Below are 15,472 nucleotides of genomic sequence, written 5' to 3' on the forward strand. Positions count from 1 at the left end.
GTCCATTCCCGTAAGCAGCAGGCTGCCTGAGCCGTGCCGTTCCGTGCCGTGCAGGACTCACACAGCGGACCGCTTACTCCGCCCGCCTCTCCGTCGCCACCACACGGCCTCAATCCGAATCGGAACCGGAGCCGTCACGCCGCGCCGGTACTTGTGGCGATGTGGGGCGTGCCGCGCGCACTCGTAATCCCCGGATCCTCGGGGAAGGAGCGTGATTTGCGGGACGGTGTTGTCACGGGGAAGGTGGCGCCGGGGACCTGTTGGAAATGACAGCTGAGCGAGGCGGACGGAAGCACCGGAATCACCGCAGCGGCAAACGTAGCAGATAGCGAAGCAACTCCCTCGCGTCACCGTGTAACGGGTGCGTGTGTGTGCGTGCCATGTTGGACCGCTTTAGCCGGCGAAGCTAACGGCTTCACCGTTACCCGCGAGCTAACGACACCCGAGCTGAGGGCGTGCGTGCGTGCGTGCGCGCGTGTGTGTGTGTGTATCTGTAGATTTGGGTGTGAATGAGTGCTTGTGGTGTGCGTTCCTATGTACTCCGCTCCTGCGTGGAGCGATAGCTAGCATGCTAATTTGATAAAAGCTAGTTGGCTAATAAAATAAATTAGCCGGCTGTGGGCGAGGAACCACACCGAGTGTGTCACTGTCACCTGACCCGCTAAACACGAATCCACGCCGGCCCCGCTGACCTCTCCAACGCTGCACAGGCTAACCTGATATAATATTAGTCATTATCTAATTAGCTAGTTAAATGCCGAGACAGCAGGCTGGCTAATTTGCTCGGCTATTAGCTTAGCGGCTAGGGGCAGGGGAGCCTGCTCGCTAATTGACCTGGTTCGGAGGGGCAGAGGCCATGTTGTCATTCCACCCGGCCGAGCGGTGTTTACACGGCACGTTTCTGCCTCGTTACTCTTCACGGTTTCACACACGTATTTAAACGTGACATGCTCTTGAGTAGAGAAGTTCCTTACAGAGGACATAACCCCGTGGCCACATGCACGTTTCGTTTCAACAGCCTGTAGGTTTATTTTCTTCAGCTGTGAGTCAGAAATCCGCTTATGCAAAAGTTGTGCAATAAACTGTATCAGTATTCCTCTAATCAATTTTAGTTGTGGTTGCTAAACGATACAGATCGTTACCGAGGCTCGAATTCATCCGTGATTTTATGACCAGAAGACTTAACATCAGGTTGCCTGCCTGTAATTACCACAACATCAGCAACGCAGTTCATGCTGGAATTGCCCCTCAAAGTCTCGTAATTCCCTCGAGGCTGTTGAAAACAAGGGCAGCATTATACGGCAGTGAAAACACGCAAGGACTAAATCACTCTTTAACTGTAGGATACACTTAAATAAAGGCCTACGTTTCTAAATAAACAGTTTATTTTGGTGCTGTGACAGCATAATTCCCTCAAAAAGTAACCACTTGCACTGCGTTAGCCATGAGTAAGATGCTGTTATATAATAACCTAGACGCTTAGTAAAAAAAACAACTATTTCTCTTCACCCCCGCAGGGTTATAGAGATGGACACCCTGATGAGTGCGGTGGGACCGCGCTCCCCGGCCCCGGCCAAAAAGCTGTCAGAGGTGGACTTCCGGTCGGGGGCCACCCTGGAGCAGCTGTCGGCCCAGGTGTCCGAGCTGGTGGTGCTGGAGCAGGGGGACTTCGGAGACCAGACCGCCTTAGAGGTTCACACCGCCAAAGACTTTATCTTCAACATGCTCGGTATGTCAGGCAGGAAAATCGATCGATAAACTTCCATGAATGCATCCACGGTTGGATGAAGCTTTCATTTGCTATGGAGGTATGAATCTGATGGTCAGAGAGGAAACGACAATGAAACGAATGATCACAGACGACTTCTTTTTTCGTACACACATTTCTCACACTGCTCTGATTCACAACCAAATAATCGGGACAACCTCATTTCTTACTTTGCTGTTTGTAGAACCCAGAAGGATTCTTTTTTTTGTGCATATATGGACGTGAGAATCATTATCATTAGAACATTCACTCCAGGTGAGTCACGGAGATTAATGAGAAGTCATTCCAAGGAACGCCCTGCGTCACACGCACTCCTTTGGACCCAGCCTCCACCGGGAGGGGCCCAGTACAACCACAGTCTGATTACGTTCGCTACTGAACGGGCCTTATCTTGCGGTGAGCTGCGCTTGCATTCAGCACACTTTATGGGGCATGATGAGTAAAATCAATTTCAGACTAGAATCATTGTGCTTTATGCAAATTGAACCCATTGAGAAGGTGAGAGGACACGTCGACATGTCCTTCGTTCTCTGGAGGCGTGCTCTCGTTTTGCTTTTGTACGGTATTCTTCAAGTGATGGAGTGGATTTGATGTACCTCGTGGTCAACGACAGGTTGGACACAGTAGCGGATTTCTATTCTTCATTCCTGGGACTCTTCTCCGAGACGGCAACCTGTAGAGTTCCAGTGGTCGTTTTTGGATTTGCTTCTGTGTGTGCGTAGAAATTTGACAACTTGGATTCAGGCAAAAAAAGACCAAACTGCAGGATCTCATTTTGACAAAACGGGACGCGGCACATTTTATGACTCCGGTTGTGAGACGGCATGTGTGACAAACATGATAAAAGCTATGAACTTAGTCTGCCATGAAATGTAAATCTTCAGTTCCATCTCCCAGTAGACACATTCTCAAAAAACGTGTTATTATTTTTGAGGCGTGTGATTTGTATCGGCACGGATGCAATCATTTGACACTTTCACATGTGGGCACTCGCCAATTTGATTATAACTGACATTTAGAAAGTCAACACATGTTGTGGTGTGCTGCTCTGTGCCGCCTGCTGACAACCCCCCCCCCCCCGGGGGAATTGGTTTTGTTAAGTGAGATATGAAGCTGTCTCAAACGTTTTCCTTTTGAATTCAGTTGAAGGGTGTTTGTTTGCCCAATAGGTGGCACTCTCCCCCCTCCCTGCTGTCATGCTTGTCCTCTCCTCTCACTACCAGGCTGCCCGTGTGCACTACACAACCCGTCTGACCAGCATCCTGAAGGGAGCGTTTCACCGGTTCACCCCTCGGCCCCGCACGTTTCCCACTGGTCTGCAGACATGCTGCTATTTTTTGCCTTGACTTTACTGCTCAGATGTCCATGATATTGGTGCAAAGCGCTCCGCCTTCCTCTTTGCCTGCTCCCACACGCTGTTAGTTTGAGATCTCCAGTAACTTTGTGATTCAGCTTTGAGGCTGCCTTGTTTGGCACGTCCCCAATAGTTTGCTGGTATTTTCGTACCCTGAGCCTCACCACCATGCTGTGACAGTTCTGACTGAAAAGAAAATGGGAAGAAAACAAATAGACTGACACTTACACACGCGGCGCTTGTGTTGGATTCCAGAGAAATATAAAATTATGGGTGGGGGGGGTGGATGTTGTTTTCAGCCACCATGTTGCACCATTGTAAAATGTAGGTTTTTGTCATTGGAGTCTGGTAGCGCATGCAATGGCTACAGTTCCCTATCCAATAAGGCTGCTCGACAGCAACGGTAAAGCACGGAAACTATTCCACATGTAGCCGACACTTAAACTGGTGTCGATTTCTTTAGCTGCCCGAAATAAGATCAGCAGCTGCCCCGTCCACAGCCGTAGATCCCCGGGGCTCCGGTGCTGGTACACCTGTCTGTCTGAGGTCGGCCGAGCGCCATATTCTATAGGTAGTTCAGGTCAAGTACCTCATACAAGGAACTAACTCTTTTAAGCACACAGTGGGAGCTGCGTGCCTCTCAAGGCCCTGTGGAGGATGGAAGGCAGCACTGTAAAGCAAATGTCATCCCTTAGATGCTGGAGGAGGCTCGTCATACATGGGCTGCAGAGGAAGCTGTGGTCATGGATGCTGAACGCGAGTGGCTGCGCGGGGTTTTTTGTATTAAGTTTGAGCTGCAGAGGGATCCCCACTGTGCTTTGGGCTCGGTCAGGGGGAAGGAATGCGATTAGACTCGCGCACACACCCGTTGAATTCCTTCAGCCTGACTGATCCAAGAAGAGGCTCTTGTTTACTCTGAATTTGAGTAAACACAGCGGTTTGCCTTCAGGCAAGCGCGAATGGGGCTACATCTTCTAGAAAAACAAAAGTCTGAATGTAGAAATACAAGAAGATCTATTGCGAGGCGCAAACAATCCCACCCCCTGTCGACTTTTCCCATCTTTAAAGTTTGATAGCCAGCTTGAGAAAGTTCAGAGGACATCTTCACCCCGAAGCATCTGAAAGCAGATTCTTTTGATGCAAGTTTCAAAAGTCTTGTCCCACATTTTGGAATGAGGAATGCGGTAATTGTTGAGTCAGATGAGTCCTTAAATGGTTGCCTCTGTCCCACACTGAGCTAAGCGTCTTTCCTCTCCGCCGGGCTTCGTGCATCAGCCCCTTTTGGTTGCCATTATTCTTCACATTTAGGCGATTTAGCCTGATGCCTGATGCCTGAACAATGATCAGTGGAGAGGCGGTTGGACAGAGAGGGGCGCTCAGCACCTGAGTCAAAAGTTCCCCATGAGCTGTGATGACGAATGAAGCCCGTCTGTGTATGAGCGACGCACGAGGACCCGCACATCCCTCTAGAATCTCAACGTGTCAACACAGTTGTGGCTCAACTACATACACTTTCTCAACTTCCCTTTAGTATTTAACTTTGAATGAAATGTCATTGCTAGCTCACCATAAAGCATCACAGCCTCGTAGGCCTTTTATCCCTCAGACATGTTTGACACGTGTATCGGAAATGCTCCTCTGTTTAAATCTGTGAGGTGACATGTACTCCTTCTGCATCGCCATGTGTGCACCCATCACACTATCAAGCTGATGATCAGACCAGGATCAACTTCCCAACTACTTGTGACTTCACAAATACTTGTACCCCCCTAAAGGTGACCTAGAAACGTTCCATTCCAGCAGATGGATGTGAAAACATCCTTCTTGTGTCTTGGTGTAATGAAGCTCTAATGTTCAACTGTAGGAACTTTAAGTGACACAAGTCGGTCACAATGGAGCTTTCTTTGTGAACTGCAGCCTTTTAATGTTTCCTCCAAACCTCTGCACAAACAATCCATGAGAAGCGATGCAAATCTTAAATTTGATTAAATTTGAACAATCAGTGGCGACTTTATTCCCATTGGGATAGTGCAGTCAGGCTGCAGCGCATTAACACAGAACGCCCGCCCCACTGCTGGGACCTCCCGCCTCACTCCCATGCTCAGAGTTCACTTGTAGGGGGACGCACGGTTGCCGAGCGGCGCAGAAGAGATGCGCGCCCCCCCCCCCCCCCCCCCCCCGCCTGCCATAAACGACGGCCATCGCTACTCACCGACTCACCTTTTCTCTGCGTCGCGCCTTAATTGTCGCACAGCTGGCGCGTCAGTGCGAATGCCCGCCAAAGCAGTTGAGATGATGCGAATTTACCCAACCTGCTTGCACAAAGCCTCTGTAACGAATCAAGCAACAACGGTCTGCCATGTAAACAACACCGCGGAGTGTCCTGTGAATGCGCGCGGCCTCGGCCGCACATCGCATCGCCCATTAAGCTGCTTACATGCTGTCTAATTAAACATGACTTGGAGGATTGGATGTGTTCAGTATGCAGTGTTTTGACATATTATCAACTGTGCTGCTCATTTCAATAACCACGGCTGACATTGTGATTTTTGCTCTTTTCATAATCACACTCCTGAGGCGTAGAGGGAGGATCACTTGGTATGTAAGCTGTCAACTGATAACACTATCTTATGTGCAGGCTCTCGCTGTCTGGGCTGCTCGGGGGGGGGGGGCAGGAATGTTAGAATGTGTGTGTTTCCTGCCAAAGCCTCTGAACTTCAGTTATTCCTTTAAAGAAAAAAGCCTCCTGTATGTGGCCAAATATTTTGGAGTGCAAAAAAATTGACTTACGTTTCTGTCTTGCTTTGAAATTATTTTAGTGCAAACGCACAACCTTAAATGTTGAGTGAAGTTTAAAGTTAATTGTTACGTTGTTAATTACTCCTTGAACTCCTTGCTGATATTTAATGTGAGCTTCATTTGATCTCTAGTCTCTTTTAGTTTTGCTTGTTGCAGGATTTTCTTTACACTCAAATTAATGAAGACCCGACACTTGGAATAAACAATCCCCCTTTTGTATGTCAAAGGGAAACATGCAATAAAACTGTTCAAACCCATTTTCTAAGCGCAAAAAAAATAAAGCCAATTAAACATATGCTGTGGAAACTGGTTGGTTTCCGCCCACACGCCCTGCAACATAACGCCAACCTGCAGTGACACTTTGTTCGCCCCGTTGGCGTAATGTCCTGTCATTTAGGGGCGTCACTGTGCGACCGGCACGCTCGGTTTCCTACATCCTTCCTCCCTGCAGGGGGTTTAGACATGAGACGTGGCCCTCTTGGCCCTATTTGTAGTATCTCACACACACCTGGCTGAGTGGTTTGAGACCCCCCCCCCTCTCTATCAGATCCATCCCTGACGTCTAAAAAGCTTATTTTTGAGCTAATCACCTGCCACCTATGAATTCATAAACGGCGAGCTCACCTCTCAGCAGCCGGCTCTCTGGGATTAATCCCGCTACTAGTGTGCAAGAAGTGTCAGTTGAACAGTGACGATAACATCCGGTTGAGACTGTTAATTCAATTGCTCCTTTTGGGTGGAGGCCGCTTTTAAACCCCCATTGTTATTGCGTGCTGCGGTGCTGGATGAAAATGTTATCGTGTGAAAAGGCAGAAAGGTCACACCGTGGGAGGGGATGTGTAACGGCGATTGTGTACTATTTGGACTCTAATCACTTTGACAGCATCCAATCCTCCAGAAACTACTCCACGACCTCAGGTACCCTCAGGTAGGAAGAACTTGCAGAAACATCCAAGTTAGCTAGATTACTTAATAAAAAATATATATCTGACTCTCAAAATGAGGACATACAGTTTATAAAGGAATTGCACAGCTTTTTGTGTCTCTTGTTTGCGTTTGTCTGAGTCAAGATACCAATTTCATATTTGTCCGTCAAATATGTCAGGAGATGGTTAGCGTAGCTGTAAATAGTGTTTTTAAATACGTTATTATGATCCATTTCCCATCCTTGGAGGCAGTGCAGACAGCGGGTTGCTGGCTGTGAGGGGGAGGAGGATCCTGCTTTACAGGAATGCACTTGGGCGACATTTCCCCAAACCCTCACTTGTCTTTGTCCTAAGGAGCGTTGCTGCTTTGCCTCTCTTAATAGTCCAGCATCACCTTCTCCTCCGACCCAGAGCTGTTCGGGGGGGGGGGGCACAGCTTTGTGGTGTTTGTTAATGGTAATCACAGTTATCTCCCCCGAATCTGCAGTTTTGATGATTTATTGATGTTAAAATCTTCCTCATCTCCCGAAACAGGTCATTTAAAAAACTGATGATTGCTCCTTGATCGCAGCACAACTGCCATTTTTAATCTTGGCAGGTTGGTCCCTGACTTTGACAGATGTTCACGGGTCAAACGCTTTTGCGGTTCTTGTTGAATATGAATTATCTTTGGCGCCGCACGCTAGGATGTGGAAGCCACTGCAGGTAGGGAGGCTTTACCAGCTCCACACTATGAGGCTGATGGAGGAACCAGCAGCCATCAAATAGTCCTTTCACACACAGAATTGGCTCCTGTCTGAAAATAGCTCTCAACTTCCCTCTAATGGAAATCTACATTCAAAGACATTTCTTATGGGATTAAGTTTAATCCGTGGCTGTGAAAGCAGCCTTAGACGGTCTCCATTCCAGCACTGTGTGTCTGCTGGCGCGTGTGCTGGACTGTGTTTGTGTGCGCGCGCCGCCTGGCAGATGCCCAGTAGAGCAGTGTGCGACTACTGTCAATTTCAGAGTTGGGATTAAAAAATAGATTGCGTCCCTTGGAGCAATCCTCAAACTTCCCGCAGCTAGTGTTGGGGAGAGGGGAGAAGGCTCCTAATTGACCCCCCCACACCCGACTCTCTTTTAACTGCAGCCCATGCTGCAGACATGAGATTCTCCTCCTCTTTTTCAGTGCTCTTCTCCTCCTTCTCGCCTATTTGGCCCAATTTGTCATGTGGCAGATAAAAGCAGACAAATGGGAACTTGTTGCCCTTTTGGCAGGCGGCTGATTGGTCCCCTCTTCTCCCCTTCGATCGGCATGGACCGATTTGTTATAAACAATTATACATTCATGTGATCATCGCTTTCATGTTGCAGCTAGTTAAGATGTGGCTATTAATTCATAATTTATATATAATATATGTATCTTATCTTACCCAATAATAGGACCCCACAATTTAAAGTAACTAGAAACTGAAGCTATTAAATCAATGTAGGACAGTCAAATATTTCCCTCTGAAGTGAAAGTAGAATGAAAAGTTAACTACAAGAACTTAAATAATCACAGTAAATGTCTTCAGTTACTTTCCTAAGGAGATAACAATGCAGCTATGGAATGATTGCTCCTCTATTTACCGTGTTCCTTGAATCACCTGTCAGATTTTGAACAACCTGTTGCTCATTCCGACCTGTTTAAATAAGTAACGTCACCGGGGAAGCCGATCAGAGTGACGTTTTTCATTTGAAGTCTAGTTCGCCCGTGGCTGAGAGGAGCTTTGACTTGCAGTTATCCAGGCAGGCTCTACCCACTACGAGAAGACGCTCTCAGCCCGCCGTAAGCTCCCAATCGCGTTCCTACTGAGGGGACGAGTTTCATAAAAGTGGGGCATCAGTTATGTTGCCACGGCTGAGGATCCCGAGGAACGTTGGCCCTGTGGATAAAGTGCTGAGGGAACGACTGCAGCAGTCGGGAGATGAATGAAGCTCTCTGAGGAAGCTGAGCTGATTCTGCTGAGACACCCGGAAACCCGAAGATGTCTCGTCGCATTCCTCTCTTTGACTGCTCCCCCAGTGGTTTTTTGTTTTACGGTGCTCCTTGTCAAAAAGCAAAGCACCAGAAGAGATGCTCGAGAGCACATTTGACTTTCACTCCCACTTTCATCGCTCATTTTTTTTTTTCCGCTGCCTGGATTTTTCAACACCTTTTCTTTTTTAGAAAAAAGGTCGGCCGCTGTGCCTTCATGAGAGAAAGTGAGGAAGGATTGTGTGGGCGCAACATAGAAACTTAGTGCAAAGTACCACATAGGTATAGAGTAAAATGAGTTCCCTTTTAAATATCCCATATCTGTTGCTGCCTTTCCCCCTGACCGATTGTTCCCACCCTGACAGACGCTTGGGTCCACATTCGCTAGGTTTGTGCGCCTGAACTTTCCCAATCTCTCACACTGCACCTTTGACAGCCGCTGGCCTCCAGATCGGCACATGTTTGTTTCTAGGGTCGAGCCTTTCTGAGCAAAAAGCAATCAACCTCCTCCGTTGCTGTCAATCGCTCCTGCCCAGAGCCGGAAATTTCACAGGCTAAGTGGCCATAAAGGGATTTGGGAACAAGGAGTTTTTTTTTAGCGATACAATAAGACTGCCTTTGTTTGAATTTCTTGTTCTTTGTTTAGTTAATTGCCAGGATCTGGGACCAAACTCCACATAAATATGAGTGAAGCTTTAATAAACAGGACACATCCTTCGATTGGTTTCTCTTTGCCTCCCTCCTGCCCATCGCTAAGGGGAGAAAGCTGAAACGAAGGCCCGGCCGGACCACCGCAATTAGCATTAGCGTCTATTCCAGTAACTCATTTCACAGTCCTCCGTGTGTAAGTATACGTGGCCGCACGGAGTCCTAAATAAATGCAGTGCCTCTCCAAATAAACAAAGTTGGATGTTTTCCACGCTCGTTGAGTTGTGGACCTGCTGTTTTCTGTCCATTCGTCTGAATATGAAATGCACTGTGTAATGTGCGCATGCATCCGAGAGCTTCTGTAACGCTTTCCGCTCACTGCTCCGTGCACCAGCATCGCTGGCGGTGCAAAATATGAATGTGAATATTCAAGTTTGATTCATTTTAGCGTTTCCCCCCCCCCCATTCCCCACAACCCGTCCAGGCTTGGTCCAGAAGGTTGACCAGCGCCTACCGGTGGCCAACGAGTACCTGCTGCTGTCCGGCGGGGCCCGGGAGGGGGTCCTGGACCTCAACCCCGAGGACCTTGGGGACTACGCCAAAGGGGCCGACTTCGACCTGGACTTCACCCTGCTGGTACCGGCCCTCAAGCTCCATGACCGCAACCAGCCCGTCACCCTGGACATGAGGCACTCCCCGCCCTGCCATTCGTGGCTCAGCCTGCGCCTCTGCGACTCCAACGTGATGTCCCGCTGGAGCATCTGCTGCCAGGAGGAGAGTGCATTTACCACCGAGGAGGAAGAGGAGGAGGCAGAAATGAGTAAGTGGAACAAGTGTTGGGAGGAAAGAGGAAGGACCGTAAGAACAGCAAGAGGAATTGGCCCATTGGATGAAGTAAAAAGGAGCAGCATGGGTAGTGCGACAAGAAAGAAAGAGGTTCCAAGTGAGAGGAAGACTGCTGGACTAGTATACAATAAAGATGAAGAGTGCAAGGGCAGTTTTGTTCATGTTTCAACAGGATCATATGACGCACTCCTCAGATAGTGGGAAGCGCCTCCCCAGAAAATACGCTAAAACATTTAGGATCTTCGCGATGGACAGACCGACGCGCCAGTTTCCAGATTATAACGCAACATCATTCTACCGCATGCGGGTTTGTGGGCTAAAAAAACATTCAACATTTCTGGATATTACTGACTTGATTGATTTCATTTTCAGCCGTTTGGGAAATGGCCAGACTGTGTTGCAAAACTAACAGTTACTTCGGGTTCTTCTGCTACAGTATTGAAGGTGGCAGGCCAGGGGGGGTTAGTCAAGAGTCTGAATGCTACAGGAGTTCACTAAAAGTGACAGGGCCCTTTTGCTTTTGGCAGTAAGCCTCTTACTACAAACACTCACGGAGGCGTTTTAGGGCTGCAACAACATTCATTTTGCTTGGTTTCTCCAACCAGCAATTCAATATTGTGATGTATCTTATCTGCAAATGAGAGCCAGGGACTCTACCTCTACTCAGGTAGAGGCTCCATCCCCTCCCTGGACTCTCCTCATTCCCTGGATGGATGCTACTTCTCTCCCTCCCTGGTGACGGACTGGTTCTGGGGGGTGGTGAGCGAGGCCGTAGAGGAGCTGAGGCGCTGCCCCCAGAGAGGCATCCCCACCCCGGACCGCCTTGAGAGGAACGGACCCCTCACCACCATCATCCTCCAGGTACAGATCGCTGAATCGATGACAAATGGCGCTTCGCTGCGGAGTTGTCTTGTTGACAGAAGAGGTCCTGTTCACCGTTTGTCCCCGCAGGCCGGCTCCAGCCGGGTGCTGTACGACTTGCTGCCGGTGGTGTCCTTTCGGGGGTGGCCCGCCGTGGCCCAGGGCTGGCTGACCGCCAACCACTTCTGGGACGGTAAAATCACAGAGGAGGAAGCCATATCGGGCTTCTATCTGCTGCCCTGCTGCTCCCCGCTGGGCGGTCGGCCCGACAGGGAGTGGAGGCTGGCGTTCTCCCGCAGCGAGGTGGGGGGAGAAATTTGTAAACGCTTATGTTTATCTCAGCCTGTCTCGAGTTCCCCACTGTCTTTAATCCCGCTGATGTCATTGGTCCAGGTCCAGCTGAAGAAGTGCATCCCGTACCCCATGGCCCAGGCCTTCCAAGCAGCCCGGGCCGTGTTGTCCCGCATCCTGGCCCGGCCCCGCGCGGGCCTCAGCCTCTACCACCTGCGCACCCTCCTCTTCTGGGCCTGCGATCGGCTTCCCTCTGCCTACCTGTCCTGCGCCGACGCCGACACCCCCGGCCGCCTCCTTCTAGGTCTCCTTGACGACCTGGCTCATTGCATCCTGGGTAAAAACTGCCCAAACTACTTCCTCCCCCAGTGCAACATGTTGGAGCACCTCACGGACAGCCAGGCGTTGCTGGTCGCCAGGAAGCTGGCCCACGTGCGCTCCGATCCCGGCGATCACCTGCGGGCAGCTCTGGACCAAGCCCAGCAGGCGGGCCACCTGAAGAAAGAGCTCACGGCGAGCACCAACGGCCACGGCTCGCCCGGGCACCACCCGGCCAACGGCATCATCTCCCCGTCGGACGACAAGCTGGCGCAGCGGCTGCAGCAGCTGGTGACCGAGAACCCTGGGAAGTCCATATCCGTGTTCCTCAACCCCGACGACGTGACCCGGCCGCACTTCCGCATCGACGACAAGTTCTACTGATGGCGCAGAGGAGACGCCGCTGGCTGGGAGTGAGCCCCCCTCCTTCTGTTCTCGGGCCGACGGATGCGGCGAAGCCTTGCTGCTCGACGAACTCTTTAAACCAAAAACAAACATGTCCTACTACTGAAAAATCCCGAAGCGGTTGCCATGGAGACGGCCCTCTCCTAACGAGCTGGCCTTAATGAGACTTATCAGCTGGTGCTACAAAGACGGACACGAGTCGTGTGAACTGCGTGCAGTGGAGCTCAGCACAGTGTGTTCGTGTGTGTGTGTGTGTGTGTGTGTGTGTGTGCGCGCGCACGCCTTAGGGTTTCAACATTTTAAATACTTTCTATAGACAGAGAGAAGAACTCCTTGATTGCTGCATCTCTCTCCTCTTGTTTTGGGGGGTGGGGTGGGGGGGGGGCAGGTGTGGCTGATGTAACTGAATGTAACAGAACTGCCGAGGCTCTTTCCTCTTGTCGACAACGTTTCAGCCCTCTTTCTGTTTCAGCGACCGCGTCTCCATTCACGGCATCTTTCATTTTGAAACAAATCTTTCTCAGGTATTCATAATCCTCGTTTTTGATGTATATGATTGCTTTTTAGGTCTTAAGCTACATTTCAATGCCGCTCACATTTCGTTGGGTAATGGGATGCACCAAAGAGCTGCGTTTGACTGGTCTTAAATGTCTTTCACACAGCACATTTCGGTCCAGCTCGATGGAGTTGTAGCCTGAATGTGGATTGAACCGTTCTCCCCGTCTGATGGTCCGGTCACACCAGCATTCCAAACAGCCATTACGCCCAAAGGAATCGGCAGCATACGTGGATGCTGAGGTTTGAGGGAGGGAGATATTTGCACATCCAGTTTGATTTCACCTAATTGGAGTCTAAACAGACCCACACATGACAAGACTGCTCTGTTTGCAGACCGAGAGTAATGAAAGCGAGGGAACTAGCCTCCTAAATACTTTAGTTTCTATTCTTTCCCTTTGTGGTTGAAGTAGTTGCACTACTTTATTATAACAGGAGATGGCAACTGTTTTGATGAATGAGTTTATTGTTCCAGACTTCAAACAATGCCAAACATTCTCTGTTTCCACCTCCACAAATAATGATGATTCAATGATTGTCTTTGACATTATTCAATGTAAATCAAATATAGTTGGTCTTTCGTTTGGCCGGATGGAAAAAGGTGGATAGTTTTCTGACATTTTACAGATGAAATATTTTATTTTAGAATTAAAAGTGAATGTCAGTTTTAACCACTGTATCAATGAGCTTCTAGACCATATATTTTTCCAGAAGCATAACTTGGGTGTGCAAGTGTCTGGCATGACCAGCCCTCAAAAAAGGAGGATATTTCATTATATATATGACTTCATGAACATATGACTACGTTTTCAGTTGTGATTAATCAAACCAATCAAATTTGCGTATGAAAGCGTACTGATGGAGGCAGAGGAACGGAATCCGCTCCTTCGCCGTTTATCTACCAAAGTCACAACTGAGTCCAGGTACTGTCACACTGTCCCGCACCTGGCTGCACATCATGTCTATTCACTATTTCTAACGAGCTCCGTGTGCGTCTGTGTGTTCGCTGAGAGACGAACCGCGCAGCAGGAGACCAGCACCCGGCTGCTGCCCATTTGAATCCTCCCCCCGTGGGTGCGTGTTAGTCACTATGCAGGCGTTATCCTGTGTGAGGGAAGATGGGCCTTGCGGGACATGGACAGCTGCCTCTTTCTCTGCTTATTTTCTAATTGTATTTTTGGGGTTTTCCGCCGCTTTCACTGCCCCTCAGTCTCCCGGTATCCACAGGTCTCCACGGACAGATGGCATCCTTCTTTCTTATAGTTCTGGAGAGCCAGAGTAAAAAAAAAAGCTCCTCCAACCTCGTGTTTACACTCGCTGTCACAGTGGAGACAACGAGTACAATCAGACAGGAAGTGACCTCTATCTGCAAACTGAGGGGAAAACTTTGATCTAATGGGGTTACTAAGCGCTACAAAGCACATGATTGGTTAGTTTTTTTCTAATTATTACATGGTGGAGGTTAATTGTGGTGATTTTATAGCTGCTGCTGGTGGATTGTTTGTTCTTCAGACGGTTGGACTGTGCATACTACTGAATGATTCATATTGTTTGTTGCAGCATCGGTTTTTACTGGTGTGTGTGTGTGTGTGTGTGTGTGATACGTGAGGAAAACCAAAGTGTGTTGTAGAGGTTGTGATGCAGAATGTTAAAGTAAATTTGTGTTTTCAGCACTTTTTCCAAGACTGACTCAAAAAGGTAGTTCTGACCAGCCCTCAAGAAAGGTCACAGAATTTATTTATTGGTAAACACAAGTCGATGTGACTGTCCGTGATGGGAGTGTGTCTTAGTTGGCGATAACAAGACGCGGTTAACAAGACGCGGTTAACAAGCCGCACGTGAATTAAAGCTCCGTATTTCACCATAGTGTCAGTTTGCAGATCTGCAGAGGAGCCACTACGGAACCCCTCTGATTCTAAGGAGGTTGCATAGAACACAGACGCTGCTGTCTATAATCATCACTTTTTTTGTGCTGAAACTTCTGATGATTCTTTTTAAATATTCAGTTGACTTGTGTGAATAAATTACTAAATACGATGAATAAATTACTGCATACGATGAATGTATCAACCGAATGTCTGTTTGGCATCAGCTCTAGTACTCACTGTTATCTGCACAGATGTACTGTGTAGTTCTGGGATAAGAATCTGTACTGAATCACTCCACAGATGGAGAAATTCAATTCTGTTTATTAGTTGTTACCCAATATTTTTTATGTGTACTATTTCCTCTGTACCATGGTACCACGCCTGATTTGCTGAATTTTCTGGGGGTTTCTTTTGATCAAGCTTTGGCATGAAATAAATCACTACGTTTTAAATCATCGCGTGGAAATATATTCATTGTTAGTGTTACACATTCAATAAGCTCTCAGCATTATAGAGAGTAAAACAGGTCTGCAGTGTTGGTGCATTTAGGCTGCAGCACACGTTGGGTCCAGCAGAGGGCGCTCTAACACCGCGTACCGAGGACAGCTCGCGTCACATTGTGTTAGGAAGGCTGAGCGGATGGTCCAGACTGAACCCCCCACCCCCACACACAAACACACAGATCTTAATTATTTTAAGTGGGGAAGAGTCTGCCACTACGTGTCTCTTCGTAAAGGTCAGGGACAGATGTCACATTCTCCTGATGATCCTTGGACTCTTCGGTGTCTCCGCGCCGTAGCACTAACTCTGACGCGAGCATCATTACGGTTA

General features: G+C 48.7%; 1 protein-coding gene across 1 annotated transcript; it reads left to right on the forward strand.

The window, feature by feature from the left end:
• Nucleotides 1-15,093, forward strand: tmem102 (transmembrane protein 102). Its single transcript, XM_040181929.2, has 6 exons — nt 1-361; nt 1,518-1,729; nt 9,982-10,317; nt 11,011-11,204; nt 11,295-11,507; nt 11,598-15,093. The coding sequence occupies exons 2-6, from the start codon at nt 1,528-1,530 to the stop codon at nt 12,195-12,197; spliced, it is 1,545 nt and encodes a 514-aa protein (XP_040037863.2). The 5' UTR covers nt 1-361; nt 1,518-1,527; the 3' UTR covers nt 12,198-15,093.
• The last annotated feature ends 379 nt before the right edge of the window (nt 15,094-15,472 follow it).

Source organism: Gasterosteus aculeatus, chromosome 7 (assembly GCF_964276395.1).
Source record: "Gasterosteus aculeatus chromosome 7, fGasAcu3.hap1.1, whole genome shotgun sequence".
In the NCBI taxonomy this organism is placed as follows: Eukaryota; Metazoa; Chordata; class Actinopteri; order Perciformes; family Gasterosteidae; genus Gasterosteus; species Gasterosteus aculeatus.